At 46.1% G+C, this 15,029-nt stretch overlaps 2 protein-coding genes across 2 annotated transcripts in view; one reads left to right on the top strand and one right to left on the bottom strand.

Annotated features, from left to right (window-relative positions):
* St6gal1 (ST6 beta-galactoside alpha-2,6-sialyltransferase 1) overlaps window positions 1-15,029 on the bottom strand; it is a 766,154-nt gene that overhangs the window by 56,360 nt on the left and 694,765 nt on the right. The window lies entirely within an intron of this gene.
* Window positions 9,255-14,128, top strand: Rtp2 (receptor transporter protein 2). Its single transcript, XM_051191234.1, has 2 exons — window positions 9,255-9,623; window positions 13,540-14,128. Exons 1-2 carry the CDS (start codon window positions 9,460-9,462, stop codon window positions 14,045-14,047), a joined length of 672 nt encoding a protein of 223 aa, XP_051047191.1. The 5' UTR covers window positions 9,255-9,459; the 3' UTR covers window positions 14,048-14,128.

Here is a 15,029-nt window from a genome sequence, read left to right as displayed (position 1 = left end):
TTTATGCAAACTCTGGGCTGATGGTGTTTTTTCAATCCTGTGTGTGTGTGTGTGTGTGTGTGTGTGTGTGTGTGTGTGTGTGTGTGTGTCTTCAGTGCTTTTACATATATTTTAAGGCACATTTTAAAATGATGTTCAGAGAAATGGCTGGCCCATCTAGTCAAGTCTTCCAGTGACTAGAACCAAGCTCAAAACCAATGTCTCTTTGAACAGTCATAATAGTGCTAGACGTTGAGGCATTTAATATTATCTACCTCTTATTTTGCTAGTTGCCATTTGAAAAACAAACTTGTTTTCCTTCTTAAGAGGACTTTGCCAGGGCTCTCTAAAGTTAGCTCTCTAAAGGTTGGGACTAAGATTCTGCAGCACTTTATGCTGTCCGCAGTGGCCCTCAGTCTATTGAACACTTGTATATCATGTAATAGGGCAGTTGCCCTGACACACAGATCTTCCTAGAGGCCTAAGACACTCAGCTTCTATCCTAGGTGGGTCTCTTGTCCCCTAATCACAAGGAACCCAGTCAAAGGCCAACACTAGGCATCAGGACTTGTGAATTCGGTGCAACAGAACCTCTACTGACCTTTGTTAGGGTGGGATTTTATGCTTCCACGAAATATTCAGATTTGCTCCTCAAAGTACCTCTCCTTCCTGCAGAATTAGATTTCCCCCATCCTATCAAGTGGATCAAGTGGGCTTGGTGTGCTATTTACCAGTGGAATCTGAGGGGAAATCTGTCAGAGTTCTCTGCAAGTGCAGACCTGATAGAATGGTCACACACACACACACACACACACACACACACACACACACACACACACACACAATTTGTTAGGTTGACTCATACAGTATAGTCTAGCAATGGATGTCTTTACTGGAAAGGCCAAGAATCCAGTAGCTATTTGGTCCACAAGGCAGATGCCTCAGCAGTTTCACCCTGGTGCAGAAGTCCAGGTGCATCCCTCCCCGGAGAGTCTCTGTTGCAACCCCACAGAAACTGGTTCTGATATCAGAGGATCTCAGCAGTCACAGGCTTGATAAATGTGCCGGCTAAAGTGAAAGCAGGCAAACATCGATGCTTCTTCCTCCACCTGTGTAATAATGCTTTACGATGAAATGTCTCTTGCATGCTAAAAGACTGGAACTTTTTTTTCTCTTCTTTTTCTTTTTTTTTAAAAGAGAGATACCTTAGAAGATGGAGCCATTGTAGGTTTTTACTCTAGAGAAATGTCCAGAGACCTACAAGGATGACCCCAACTAACAATCTAAGCAACAATGGAAAGGCTATCTTAAATGCCCTTTGCTGATAATGAGATTGATGAGTACCTTATATGCCATCCTAGAGCCCTCATCTAGTAGCTGATGGAAACAGAAGCAGACACCCACAGCTAAACACTGAGCCCAACTCCTAGAATGCAGAGAGGGAGGAGTGATAAGAAAATGGGGGCATGACCAGGCTACAGAAACCCACAGAGACGGCTGACCTGAACAAGGAGGAGCTAATGGACCCCCAGACTGATATCTGGGAAACCAGCATTAGACAGACTCAGACTCCATGAACGTGGGTCTCAGTTAGAAGGCCTGGGCAGTCTAAAGGACCTCTGACAGTGGAACCAGGATGTATCCCTGGTGCAGGAAAGGACTTTGGGAGCACATTCCCCATGGAGGGATACTCCCTTTACCTAGAGGCAGGAGGCCTAGTCCCTACTTCAAATGACTTGACAGATTTAGATGACTCCTACTGGAAGGCATCACCCTCCCTGTGGAGTGGGGAGGGGGATGAGATGGGAGGCTAGTGGGGGCGGCATGGGAAGGAGAGAGAGGGAACTGGGATCAATATGTAAAATAAGAAAAAATAATAAAAAAAATACCTGTGGGGGTGGGAAGAGACTGGAACTTTTGCCCACTCTCACCTAAGATTGCTGTCCTACTGTATGCTCAGCCTGTATGTTTAACTTGCCTTTAAAGAGAACAATTTAGCAACTAACCTTACTTGCCTTTTATCCCCCATGTAACCAACTTTTATAAGCTAGGCTAATAGATAGCTGTAGTCTTATGTATTCTTGCAAGCCCATGACTCAGAGTAATACATGCATGGCCTAATCATTTGCTGAAAACAGCAAAAATAGAGATAAAAAAATCATATAAAATGAATATCCACTATAAATGTTGACTACAACATACAGACATTACTTGATAAGCAACAATGTTTTGTAATACTGTTTATTATCTGGGCCAGTTGGAGTCAATGACTTAGTCCCTTATAAAGCTGCTACCACTTTCTGTAAAGAAACATTCATTCCTTCTTCATGAGCTGCTTCCTGTGCCATTCAATAAAGACAGTGTAAAGCCCAGAGACAGACACAGGTAGATACAGACAGACGCAGACAGACCCTGAGACAAATACAGAGACAGTCAGACACTGAGAGGCTTAGACACAGAGGCAGACAAGACAGACCCGGACCCAGACAGAGACAGACACAGACACAGACAGAAACCATACAGGGACAAACAAACCCAGACCCAGACCCAGATCCAGACCCAGACAGACACAGGTAGAAAGATATGCGAGAGATTCACAATGTGGCCTTCTTTCAGGCACAGATTCAGACTCATACAACAGACAGGTGGAAGACAGAAGATGGGGAACAGGGGAGCAAAGTATACAATTCAGATCTGGGCTGTCTTAGCTAAATGACTCCAAAGGGAATGCTTTGATCTCTTTCTTTAATGTGAAATCGGCACATTAGTGGTGACTTGGAGTTTATCATTAATGTGTTTAAACCAACCACACATTTCCTTTTATCTGGACTGACACCAAAATGTGATACCCAAGTTAGGGTGGGTATTTCCACTTCAAAGAATCTGATCAAGCAAGTTCCTTACAGACGTTCCGAACACCTAGTGTTTTACTTGATCCCAGATCTAGTCAGGTTGACAACCAATATGAGCCATCACAAGTACACCTGTTATCAAGTTGACACCCAATCACATCTCCTTCTGTCATGTTTAATTTCCAAAGAAAATAAAAACAAGATCATAATTCTACAAAACATAATATCACTATTCCAAATATAACCACAGGCACAATATGTATTTTAGAAAAAGTGGCCAGGTCCCTTGAGGAATGTTTAATATTTTAGTGCCTCATAACTTAAATATAATAACACAAACTTGTAACACTCAACCACTGATACTATCTTTAATTGGTGTTACATTACACAATATAGAAAAGAAACTACAACTATCAAGTTATTATGTGTCTATATGCAGAAACAAAAAAAAATAGGACAGAAACACTGATGTGAATTATTGTCTTCATTTTTACATCTGGTTATGTGACTTAAGCTAATATTTACATAACTACTTTCCTCTGCCCTCGGCAAGCACCTTGCAAGTCTTGATTCTTTTCCTGGAGGAGTGACCTATACCTTCATCATGGAAAAGGTCTGAGCACTTGTCATCCTGTCTGGATTGTGTTGTTCTAATTTCCCATTGACTTTAATCACAGGACACAGGACACCAAGAGATGCTTTAAAGAATCTCCTGTAACTCCAGTCTTCCTATACTTCCACTTCAAAGAAGCAATCCAATTTCCTCACTGTAATCTAGATTAATCACCTCACCCAACATTGTTACTACTTTCTTAGTCTGTTGTTGTAAGGGCATTAGAAACAAAAAGTAGCGATGAGGAAGGCTTGGCTTCCAGTTCAATGGAATGCTAGTTCTAGGCCAGCAGAACATAAGGCCAGGAAACAGAAATTAATTTTCCAAGTGGGAAATTTACCTGAGTGGGAACCATCTCCATTTCTACCCCTGGTTTCTGAGCCTGTGGATCCTGGCTGTAGGGCAGATATTACCATGTATTGGCTGCTGCTTCAGAGCACATCATTTTCTGGAGAGCCCTGCCCTAGCCATACAGGATGTTGCCACCTAATTGGTGCTGTAACTTCATCTTTAAAGGGTCTTCCAGTGTCTTATCAAGCTAACTGCTTTGGGTGGGGAACTTTTTGGTGGCTGAGATAAAATGCCATAACCAAAAGCAACTTGAGAAAGAAATAGTTTATTTTAGCTTGGACTTCAGAGGGATAGAGCTCATCATAGGGGAGAAGGCATGGCAACAGTCAGGGAAAGTGTAGAGGCAAGAGTGGCAGCTAGTAGATCACATTGTCATTGAGACATGAGACAAGAGGGGGTGGAAAGGAAGGGAGGGGCAGGGGGAGAGCAAGAAGTGGAGTAAACTGTAAGCCTTTACAGCCCTCCCATGGTTGATGGGAGATGCCATTCTGTAAATATGGTTTTTATTCTTGTTAATGAATAAAGCACTGTTGGCCAATAGGAAAGCAAGATAGGTGGGACTAGGAGACGAGGAGGAGAGAGGAAGTAATAGGGAGGAGTCAGCGTGTGGAGACTGCAGAGAACAGCGGTCCGGGCCCATTTCTGGTAAGATGAGACCACGTGGAAATACTTAGATTAATAGAAATGGGTTAATACTTTTTTTTATTAATTTATTTTATTTTATTTTATATAACAAAGTCCAATTAAATGAAAACAAACATTTATAGACAATATTTGGGAATTTGGGCGTTGTTCTTTCCAAACTACTTCCTGCTGGTAAGGGGCGCTGTCATGGGGGATTCTAAGAAGATGCAGAAATCCTGGCTGTAGTCTGTAGGGCTGCTTTGTCCAGCTGTTTTGAATGTAGGATCACCTGGTACTCTGTTTCAGGTGGTCTGGCGTGATCAAACCACATTAGTCTGGAAGGAATCCACATCTTTTCATTTTCTGTGGAAACAAAAATAGAAATCCTTTTCCCCAGTAACTTGTCCTTCAACTTAAATTTTGGAGTCAAAGCATTTTTTTTTTAAATTTATTATTTTACATGTCGATCCCAGTTCCCTCTCCCTCCATCCCTCCCTCCCTCCAGAAATGGGTTAATACTTAAGACAGAGCTAGCCAATAAGAAACAAGTAACTGGCCAACAGCATTGTATCAAATACAGAGTGTCAATGTATTAATTGGGGCTGGCATGGCGGTGGGACCAGGCCGGCAGGAAAAACCTTACTCATAACACATGATTACACACTTTCACATTCCCATAACCTCCCAATGGTATTTAAACCAAGGATTTAAATACATGATTCTATGAGGGACATTTCTCATCCAAATCAGCACAGGCTGATGTCACTTTAGAACGAACGCTTGAAAAGCAAGCACAAGCTACCCTATGTTCCCCTTTCCCTACACCATGATGCTGGGCATTGTCCCAGAGTGGAATTGTAATTATTTGTGTGTATAATACCCAGTTCAGCTAGCAGCATCTGCATATAGCCAAGAAAACTTAATGGAGTCCTTCAACTTAGAACCAGCTGTACCTGTTCAAAGTGTCCCTTGTTTCTCACTTGACTCCTGCTCCTTGCCCTTGCATAGAGCTTCCCTTTTTTCCTCCCCAATCTTTTGTTTTCTTATCATCCATAAGTAGTGTGATGATCCGTTTACTGCGTCTCTGCCTAGGTATATGTGATGCTTTCAGTGAGATATCCTCATAGTCTCAGGCATGTGAATACTTGGTCCCCAATTGATAACTCCATCTGAGAGGCTTCGGAGGTGTGGCCTTAATGGAGGAAGTGTGTTACTTGGGGCGGGCTCTGGGAGTTAAAGTCTTGTGACATTTCTAGTTCTCTCCATTAAAGATGTGCTCTCACTCTCAATTTCCTGCTCTTGGTGCCACACCTCCACATGGCCATCATGTCTGGGACTGTAGACCCAAAGAAACCCTTCCTTTTATAACTTGCCTTGGTCACAGTGTTTTATCGCAGCATTAGAAAACTATTATAGCATAACTAGATAGATCGTGACCACTCTCTTTTCTGTGAGGGTTCGAGAGCTCAAGCTCTGGCCTTATTTATCCAGACAAGTATTCTACTACTGAGACATATCCATAGACCAGGTAGTCTGCTTTTTCTAAAGTTTAAATTGACTTAAATAAATAGGTGAAAATTAAAAATTATTTGAGGCTATTAGGTGACATTTAGATCCATGTATATACTGTGAAATGTTAAAACGAAGACAAACATATCACATATCTATTTCCTCAAGAATTTACTACTTATTTATGCTGAGAATATTCAAAGTAATTTTTTTCTAACTTTTTGAAATACCCAGTATTGCATCATTATCCTTAGTCACCCTTGTGTGTGAGTACACATTGTAATTCTTTATTCTTATCTAATCACAGCTTGGTATGAGCCCCCAAGGGTTGGAAGAAGGCAGGAAGAGCTAAGTCCTGGAATATCAGTGGTGATAGAATGCGGCCAGCTCCTGTTTGCTCTGGCTGCTGCTCACCGATGGGAGGACAATGTGGACAGCATCCTTTCTTCACCTCTGTGAATGCCTATGAACTGTTGTGACCAGGTGAACTACTCTAAGATTCAAAGGTCACTTCCACCTAGAGTGGATCGTGGACCTCAAAGGCCTGAGTGCTATAGATGGAGAAGCCATCTGAAATAACTCGAAAGGCGCCCACCAAGGACTTTCGAAAGTCCTTTGAACTTAGACACAAAAAGGCATAACACAGCTTTTGTTTTGCTGGATTTGTTTAGAAATGTCATAAGCCATTGTTTTGTGGAATTTTAATCCATATAGCCAATGACTTTTGGGGCAACAATCCCCAGGACATGACAACTTAAAAGCTGAGGGGATTGCTCTCTCTCTCTCTCTCTCTCTCTCTCTCTCTCTCTCTCTCTCTCTCTCTTTCTCTTGTGTGCGCTCCTTTGGGTGGTTGGAATGAAGCAGGCAGCTTGCTGTTTGTTGGTGCTCTTCACCCCTGGGCAGAACAACTTGATGGAGGCAGCTGGATCATCAGTGCTGTCTGATTATTTCTATATCAGTGAGTGTTTGTTCCTATCCTGTACCTAAATACATTTTTGAGACCCTTTACAGACTCTCATGGCTTCTCACTACACCACTAAGTTATTTTACTTGAACTTTCATATCCCATGTGTTAGCACATGCCCATCAGTAATAACGGTCAGCTGTGGTGTGAGTCAGCCCAGCACGGAGCTGCTGGAGGGTGTCTGATCCCTGAAGAGCATGTGCTGACCTCTCCAGGAGGCAGTTCCCAGATGATTTTGATTTACATACTTCCCCAGCTCTTCATTGCTTCGTCATGTTAGGCCCCACACTGATGTGACATATGATATTCTAACAAGTAAAATCTAAATAATGGACATTTTGCAAAAATACTTATTAGTTGACATTCCATGAAAGAGTACAAGAGTGACCTATTTTGCTTGTGGGATAGGGGTGGACAGTGCTATTTTACTAAGACTGAAATTAGTTCATTTTAAGGAATATCACCAAGATGATAAGGCAGCTCTGAACTGTGACTTGCCAGTAAGCAATGTGCCCACATGGGGAGCTTTTTAATGGTGCAGCCAGCACCTCACTGAGAAGACTGAGGTAGTAATTGCTACCTCCTTGTATAGTAATTGCTACACTCATTGTATAGTAATTGCTACACTCATTGATGGCAACCCAAGAAAGACTTTTCAGGGCAAAGAGCACTGTTGTATAGAAAGATGAATGGCGTTGGTCTCTGCTTAGAGGATTTCATTCTAACAAGTGTGATCCTATGCCTAAGGGGATTGCATCATCTGAGAGAAAAACAAAACAAAGGAAAACAGATGAACACTGGCAATTCTCATTGCCTTTTTGATTTTCCTTCGCTGACACTTGGTCTGAGGACAATGGCTTAGTGTGTCTCAGAGCTGGACCATGGTATATAGCTCTAGGTCAGGCCAAATCTCTCAGCTTCCTTCAGTTCCTGAGAATTCAAGGGTTCTGCATGTCACCTGTTTTGAAGCGGATTAAGGGCAGTCCCAGTGAGCCACCTGGCCCAAGGTTCCTTTTGGGAGCAGTTACCCATTTCTAGGGCTCAGCTGTCCCGATTCACTATGAAGAGATTTGGGTTGGGCGTGGTGGTCCATGCCTTTAATCCCAGAACTTGGAAGGCAGAAGCAGGTAGATCTCTATGAATTCCAGGCCAGTGTGGTCCACATAGTGAGCCCCAGGCCAGCCAAGCTACATAGTGAGACCTTTCCAAAAAAGAAATAAATCAAAAGAAAAGGAAAAGGAAAATGGGGTGTGATGATGTGAGTTGAGACCAATAGAGAAACCAGAAATCAGGCGTTCTTCATGGCTTTACAGCATAGCTTCATCCTTTCTGAGGCTGTTAGACAAAGCTACTGGAAGACCACTTCTCTACTGTGAGGACACCCAGTAGCACTGCTCCTAACCTCACCCCACATGGAAACCAGATGGAGGCCAGTGACAAGGCTGGGGCCCTGCAGCACCTACAACTCCCAGCCCCTAACAACCCACTTTTACCTTCTCTACAGTTCTAGGGAGTGAGAGCTTTGGGTTAAAGAACTGACAACCAATGGGCTGCAGGCATTACAGCATTCTGGACAAAGCCCAGGTATAACTCCACACCTTCTGGTGCTCATCCTATCCAAGATTGCCTCCCCTTTGGAGGTGGGAGTCACTGCCTCAAGGATTATGCAAATGTGAAGTTAAGTCCCTCTGGCCTCTGAAGAATTTAATTTGGGTGTGGGGAGCTGAGGTGCTCTGTGGCTTGCTCTGCAGTAGCTGAGGCAGTAGCAGGCTGCAGCTCAGAAGGAACTAGCTCCTCTTGGTGACCCTTGGGAGCAGGAAGTGAATGTTGCAACCGTGTAGTCTGAATTGCCATCATTGTGCTTTTCATGGGTATTACATTACTTCTATCTCACCTACTGGATTGAGAATTCTCCAGCAAAGGGCTGCATACTACTCCTCTCTTAATCTCTTAGAAGCTTAATACTCTTGCAATAATCAAAGGGATAGGTATGGTTTAGGAAGGCCCAGATCTGAATTGTGGATGAGCTCTTGGAGATTATGTAAGCCTGTTTCCTGGTCTCCCTCAGCTAATACACAGGTCAAGTAGCTTGTGCCTGGCACACAAGGAATAGAGGTCACAGAGCATCAGGACTGTGGAAGTATCAGGTCCCTCATCTCCATCCTGTTTCTCCTGGACTCCCTGGGGCATTACGGTTGCCATGGCACACAGCAGGAGAAAGTGTGAACAGGGCGCCTACATAGCCTTGCCCTCTGGGGACCTCTGTCAGCGCTGGGCAGTTTGGGCTCGGGCTCATCTCCTACTGGTTTTTCCCATCTGGTCAGTCTTATTACTCTGTGGTCTAGTTCAGGACCCTGGAGCTCCCATTGGGACTTTCTTCCTCCCTAGCTCTGGCTCCTGGTACCTGCCTAGCTGTCATAGCAACAGCTTCCAGGGTGACAAAAGAGTGAGCTGGGTCTTGTGGGTAAGCCTTTTTGGACCACAGAGACTGCCCGGGCTGCATCTATTCAAGCTTTCTGTGTTCTTCCTCAGACTGAGCTCACACTCCCATCCAGGCCAAGGGGACCATGTCCACCAGTCTGACCACTTGTGAGTGGAAGAAAGTCTTCTATGAGAAGATGGAGGTGGCAAAGCCAGCTGACAGCTGGGAGCTCATCATAGACCCCAACCTCAAGCCCAACGAACTGGGCCCAGGCTGGAAGCAATATCTGGAGCAGCACGCCTCAGGCAGGTGAGAGGCTGCTGGGAGGGTCCGGCTGGCAGTGTTCCCCCAGGGGGAGGGGTCACAGACTGACTCACCTCCCTGTCAGCTCAGGTGACAAGCAGAGAAGGGAGGGCCACAGAGGCTTTGCTTCTAATCACAGCTGTTAGGATTACTCCCAGCAAACTGTGCTCTGCTTTTGGGTCTCAGTTGTCCACAGAAAGCCAAGAGTGGCAATGCTTCGGTACCCTGGTGTAGAGATGCCATGAGGATTGGCAGGGGTCTCAACCTCAGAGTAGGGGGACTTATGATCTGGGACTCTGGTGTTTGTCGGCTCAGTCAAAAGCAATGAGACTTGAAGACAGAATAAGTTATTGAGCACATGGCATTCTTGAGAACCTGGTTCCGTACTCTGTGGAGTTGGGTGTGTCCTCTTCTTTCTCTGGCTCCCAGTCTTCATTCACATTTACAAAACAAGGGGTTCATCTTAGCTCATCTTAGCACATCACTCAAATCCCTTCCTACTTCACTATCTGTGGCTGGGTGATAGACTGCTGATCCCAGGCAGGATTTCCCTAAACTTTCCTTTCTCTTCCTTTTCCTTCCTTCCTTCCTTCCTTCCTTCCTTCCTTCCTTCCTTCCTTCTTTCCTCCCTCCCTCCCAGCCTCCCTCCCCCTCTCTTTCTTTTTGTTATTTTATGATGTATTTTTAAAATTTTTATTCTATGTCTTTGACATCATCTATCTTGATCCCTGTCCCCTTGCATCTAGCCTTCCACTGCTGTGCCCCCACATAAAACAAAATTTAAAAGACAAAAGGGAAAAATTAAAAATCTCATCATGGAAGCTGCAGTGTGATACAGTGAGTAACACTGTAAAGCCCTTTGTCCAGATATCTTCATGTGCAAGTGTCCATTGCAGAGTCATTGGTCTGGTTCGAGGCCTCTGGTTTCTACTACACTATTGATGCTGGGCCCTCACTGGGACTCTTCCTGGGTATCCTGTTGTTGCCCTCTGTTGTGGAGATCCTGAAGCTTAGGATCTGCGGGTCAGGTTCCTTTATGCATTCCAGCAGATCACAGATGGAATGGATGTTGGTACAGGCCAAGTCATAACCCTGGGTGTAGGCCTGGGTGGCTGTAGGGTTGGCCCTCTGGATGCGAAATGGGGATAGCTTCCTTATGTTTACTCTGGGGCTGGTTCACCCGCACCTGCCCTAACAGGGCTGGCTCTTCTGCTCTTAGGAACACAGGACCAGGTTTCCCACCTGCCCCAGGCATTGATGGGTGCAGTGGGGAGGGACAACTCTCCCCTATTCATGCCACCACAGGACAGCTCTCCCATGCTCACAATTTTTGGGCTGGCTCACCCCACCGGTGCTAATAGGGCTGGTTCTATTGTGTCGTGCGAGGTGCATGGCCTGCTCTCCAGAGTGTTGCAGTTGGTAGGGGTCAGGGATGGCTCACTCTTATGACCACAGAGCCAGCTCTCCCACTTTCTAAGTGTTCCTCACTTCCCACCAGGCATCCTTTTAAAGCTGGCATCATTTCCCTCTTACAGACTGGCGATTTGGGACTTGGGCTACAGTTTCTTGCTCACAAGGTCTCCAGCTCACCTTCAGGAGCAAACCAGCCCTCCTCTTTGGGCATTTGGATTCACATGAGACCAGCAGGTGGCTGTGTTGTGGAGGTGTGAACAAAACACGGCAGAGACTGAGCTGTCCATAGTGGGTGGGTGTGAAATTTCTTCGGTAGAAAATATCATGCAGGTGGGAGCAGAAAGACACATGCTTTGGGTGGGCACTGGGCATCTGCAGCCTTAGCACAGGTCTTGGAAACGAATAGATGGAATCTGGACTGACATAGGTCAGAGAACGGAGGTTGATTGCTTTGTGTTGGTGCCTGTTACAGACACGGGTGCTTCTCTCTAATTAGCTGTGTGCTTTCTCATTTCCTAAGCCTTAGTCTCATCTATCTTCAATGCTCACCTACATCGGATGCTTCTGGAGATGTGGGATTTGGCTTGAGATAGAGGAAATAATCCTGGACTAGCTTGTTTAAAAAGATATGAGACTGAAAACACAAAGCATTTGAACCTCTTGGAGGACACTGTTCAGGAAGGTTGTGAACGGGTATGCAGGGCTTCTGGAGTTTCGGGACAGTGCCAAAGGCTCACAGATCTCCCCTCAGGGCTTAGTCCAAGCTGGCCTCAGGAAGAACTGAAACATAGCCATCCTGTGCAGGCTCCTTGATTTTCACCTTTCAGAGATGTTAAATCTGGGGCCCAACAGTACTGGCCCCATACAGGGATAGGAAGAAGAGTGAAACCCTTCCAATTCAGGACCAATCAGATTCCTCTTCCCTTTTGACCATGTTCAGGGTGGCAATGGGTGCTGTTCTATGCTCATGTTGTCAGTGGCTTCCAGGGGTCAGAGGCTGGCTTGTTTTCAGTGCTATTTCACAGTGGCTGAGTAGAGCTTAAAGTACAGTAGGTGCAGGTTGAATTGAATTGATTCCTCCGTCACAGATCCTTTGAAGCGGTTGAGCAATGGACTTGGGCAGAGCCAGTGATGAGGACAGAAACAGCCCAGTGGACATGCAAATGCCTCTGAAGCCTTTGGAAACAGGGGCTTACAAGATACCATTTCAGGGGACCAGGAGCCACGGTGGAGTTAAGGAATGATCCATCACATGTTAATACTATTGGGAGGCTAGAAGGAGTAGGGCTTGGCAGGTGAGCCCCAGGCCAACACCCTCCAACTTTCTGAGGCTGTGGCTCTACAAGTTTAGGTTAGACAAAGTGGCCTGTATGAAGGCTGGGTTGGGGGTAGGTATGTGAAGAAACAAAGTCTACTTTTCCTGTTCTCACACAGGCCTGCTGCAGTACCAAGGGATAACTCAAGACATCTGTGAAGATGTAAGAACTGAAAGTAGTGTTCTTTGGATTCCAGTCTATTGCAGGCTGCCAATCTACCCTGCTTTTCTGGCTATCGTATTGCAGTCCTACAATGTGCTAGGATCTGAACTTGCATGCCATCTCCTCAGAGCAAGCAAGTTTCAGCCATCGCTGCCCTCTTTTCAGAGAGATATCTGAGCACAATGTCCAGCGTGGACACCATCAAACTGCAACCAGCAAATGAGAAACGAGTTGCAGAGAAGAGGAGCCATACTTTCTTTGCAGGTTGACCAGATGCTACTCTTCAGTAAGCTGGGAGTAGGGCAGAAGCTGTAGGAGGGCACACAGAAGGCAGCTTCCAGATGACCACTGGCTGCCCAGTGGCTCCTGTGCTAGGCTCCTAAGTATGCTACTCTGGTCTCCAGGGTGTAGTGATATATTGTTTGTAACCTAACAAATAAGCCTTGCCTGGAAATCAGAATACAGAGCTAAGCCACTAGTTAGCTACAGAGGACAGGCAGTGGTGGCCACACTTTTAATCCCAGTACTTGGGTGCAAGAGTCAGATGGATCTCTGTGAGTTCAAAGGCACCCTGGGCTTCACGAGAGTGAATCAGTCTAGAAGAGAAACAGAGCTCATGCCTTTAATCCCAGTACTAGAGAGAATGCAAGGCAGGAACTCAGTGCCATCTCAAGTTCTTGGTTAAGAGCTGAGGATTTGTAGAGACAGGATCAGAGCTGAGGATTTGTAGAGACAGTATCACCCTTTTAGCCTTGGTAGAGATAAGAACTCCCTAGTGGCTTGGCTGCTTTGCTTTTCTGATCTTCAGGCAAGGTTTACTTGTTAAATTACAAACAATATATCACTACACCAGGGTGACCACCAGGAGAGGGTGGTAGCTGATGATCGCCAGTGATAATGGACCCACAGACTTGGAAAACATCAGGCTTCCATTTTCAGCCTCTAACATTCCAGCCATTTCTTTCCTGTGCTCCCCAGGGCTGGCTGTCCGTGAGTCTCACCTGCTCTATTCCTCCTCCCTTTTCTGGCAGGTTCCACTGCTCCTGGTGCTGGCACACCTGGCAGTCGGCTAATGTAGTCATCCTCTTCCACATGCACCTCGACCGTGCCCAGCGTGTTGGTTCGGTGCGCATGCGCGTGTTCAAGCAGCTGTGCTATCAATGCGGCACCTCACGCCTGGACGAGTCGAGCATGCTGGAGGAGAACATCGAGGGCCTGGTGGACAACCTCATCACCAGCCTGCGCGAGCAGTGCTATGACGAAGATGGTGGCCAGTACCGCATCCACGTGGCCAGCCGGCCGGACAGCGGGCTGCACCGCAGCGAGTTCTGCGAGGCCTGCCAGGAAGGCATCGTGCACTGGAAGCCCAGCGAGAAGCTGCTGGAGGAGGATGCCGCCTATACCGATGCCTCCAAGAGGAAAGCCCAGGGCAGTTTTGTCTACAACTTCTTCTCATTCCGCTGGTGTCTGTTTTGGGGTGCTCTCTGCCTGGTTATTGTCTATCTGCAGTTCTTCCGAGGCCGCTCTGGCTTCCTCTAGGGGAGCTGGGTAGGGGGTGGGGAGAGGGGACATGGGATTGAGAGTGAGAAGGACTTGGTCTCCTGGTTCTGCTACAAGATCAATCTAGTCGTCTGTACCATGACTCTAGTCGTCTGCACCGTGCTCACTCGCCTACCAAATGAGGAGTGTGCACTAGGAGGTGCTCGGTGGTCCTTCTACTACTTTGACAGCAATGAGGGGAAGGAGGGGATGGGAACTTGAGGAGCTTGCTGGGATTTGGTGTGAGTGCGAAGTCGACTGTGCTGCCTGGTTCCCTTCATTTCTCAACCTCCACCTCCCGCCCTCCATTTGTTTTATGTTCATAGCTTTGGGTCTCACCTTGAACCTATCACATCTTCGTGATCACTCTCGGCTCTCTCTAATTGTTCTGCACGTGACCTCTTGGAGAGAGGGTGCTACCCCTTACCATCCACTCGGTACACAGGGACAGCAACCTGTTCCTCCTGGGGATCCGACTCCTACCATTCTGAAAGGCTCAGAATGTCACTCTGGCGCTAGGGTTGGGATGAGATTAGAGGTGGGAGGGTGGAAGAGGGGGTGGATTGGGGGTTCGATGGTCAATGGCACAATGGGGCAGCAATTGGCCATATGTGGCTGTTTCAATTTAAATGAATTAAAACGAAATAAAAATTGCTCCTTAGTAGTTCTAAGCTCAGCTGGCCTCACACAGACGTTGATCCCATCATTGGCAGATAAGGGTGATTTCTAGGAAGATGAACACCAAGGTTTTGGGCATCAAGTGTTCCCCAGAGGGCTTCCATCCTCTATGTTTAGTCTACCCTGAACCTCAAGGCAATGCTGAGCAACAGGACTGGGATGAAGAGGCGTCAGCCTGCATCTCTTGCTAAAATGTGGTTTTGGGTCTAGAAATAGATTGCCAAAATTCTGTCAGGGGAATAGGTCATGTTTCATATGGTCAGAAAAACTGGGGCATTTGGTCACTGCATCTTCAGGAGGAGGA

This window comes from Phodopus roborovskii, unplaced genomic scaffold, assembly GCF_943737965.1.
Source record: "Phodopus roborovskii unplaced genomic scaffold, PHOROB, whole genome shotgun sequence".
Taxonomy (NCBI): Eukaryota; Metazoa; Chordata; class Mammalia; order Rodentia; family Cricetidae; genus Phodopus; species Phodopus roborovskii.
This window is presented reverse-complemented; position numbering and strand designations above follow the sequence as displayed.

What these genes read in the sequence shown, in the direction of transcription:
- Rtp2 (XM_051191234.1), top strand. Translation starts at nt 9,460, where the DNA reads ATGTCCACCAGTCTGACCACTTGTGAGTGGAAGAAAGTCTTCTATGAG. An exon ending in GAGCAGCACGCCTCAGGCAG is followed by an intron (nt 9,624 to 13,539) that starts GTGAGAGGCTGC and finishes CTTTTCTGGCAG; the next exon opens with GTTCCACTGCTCCTGGTGCT.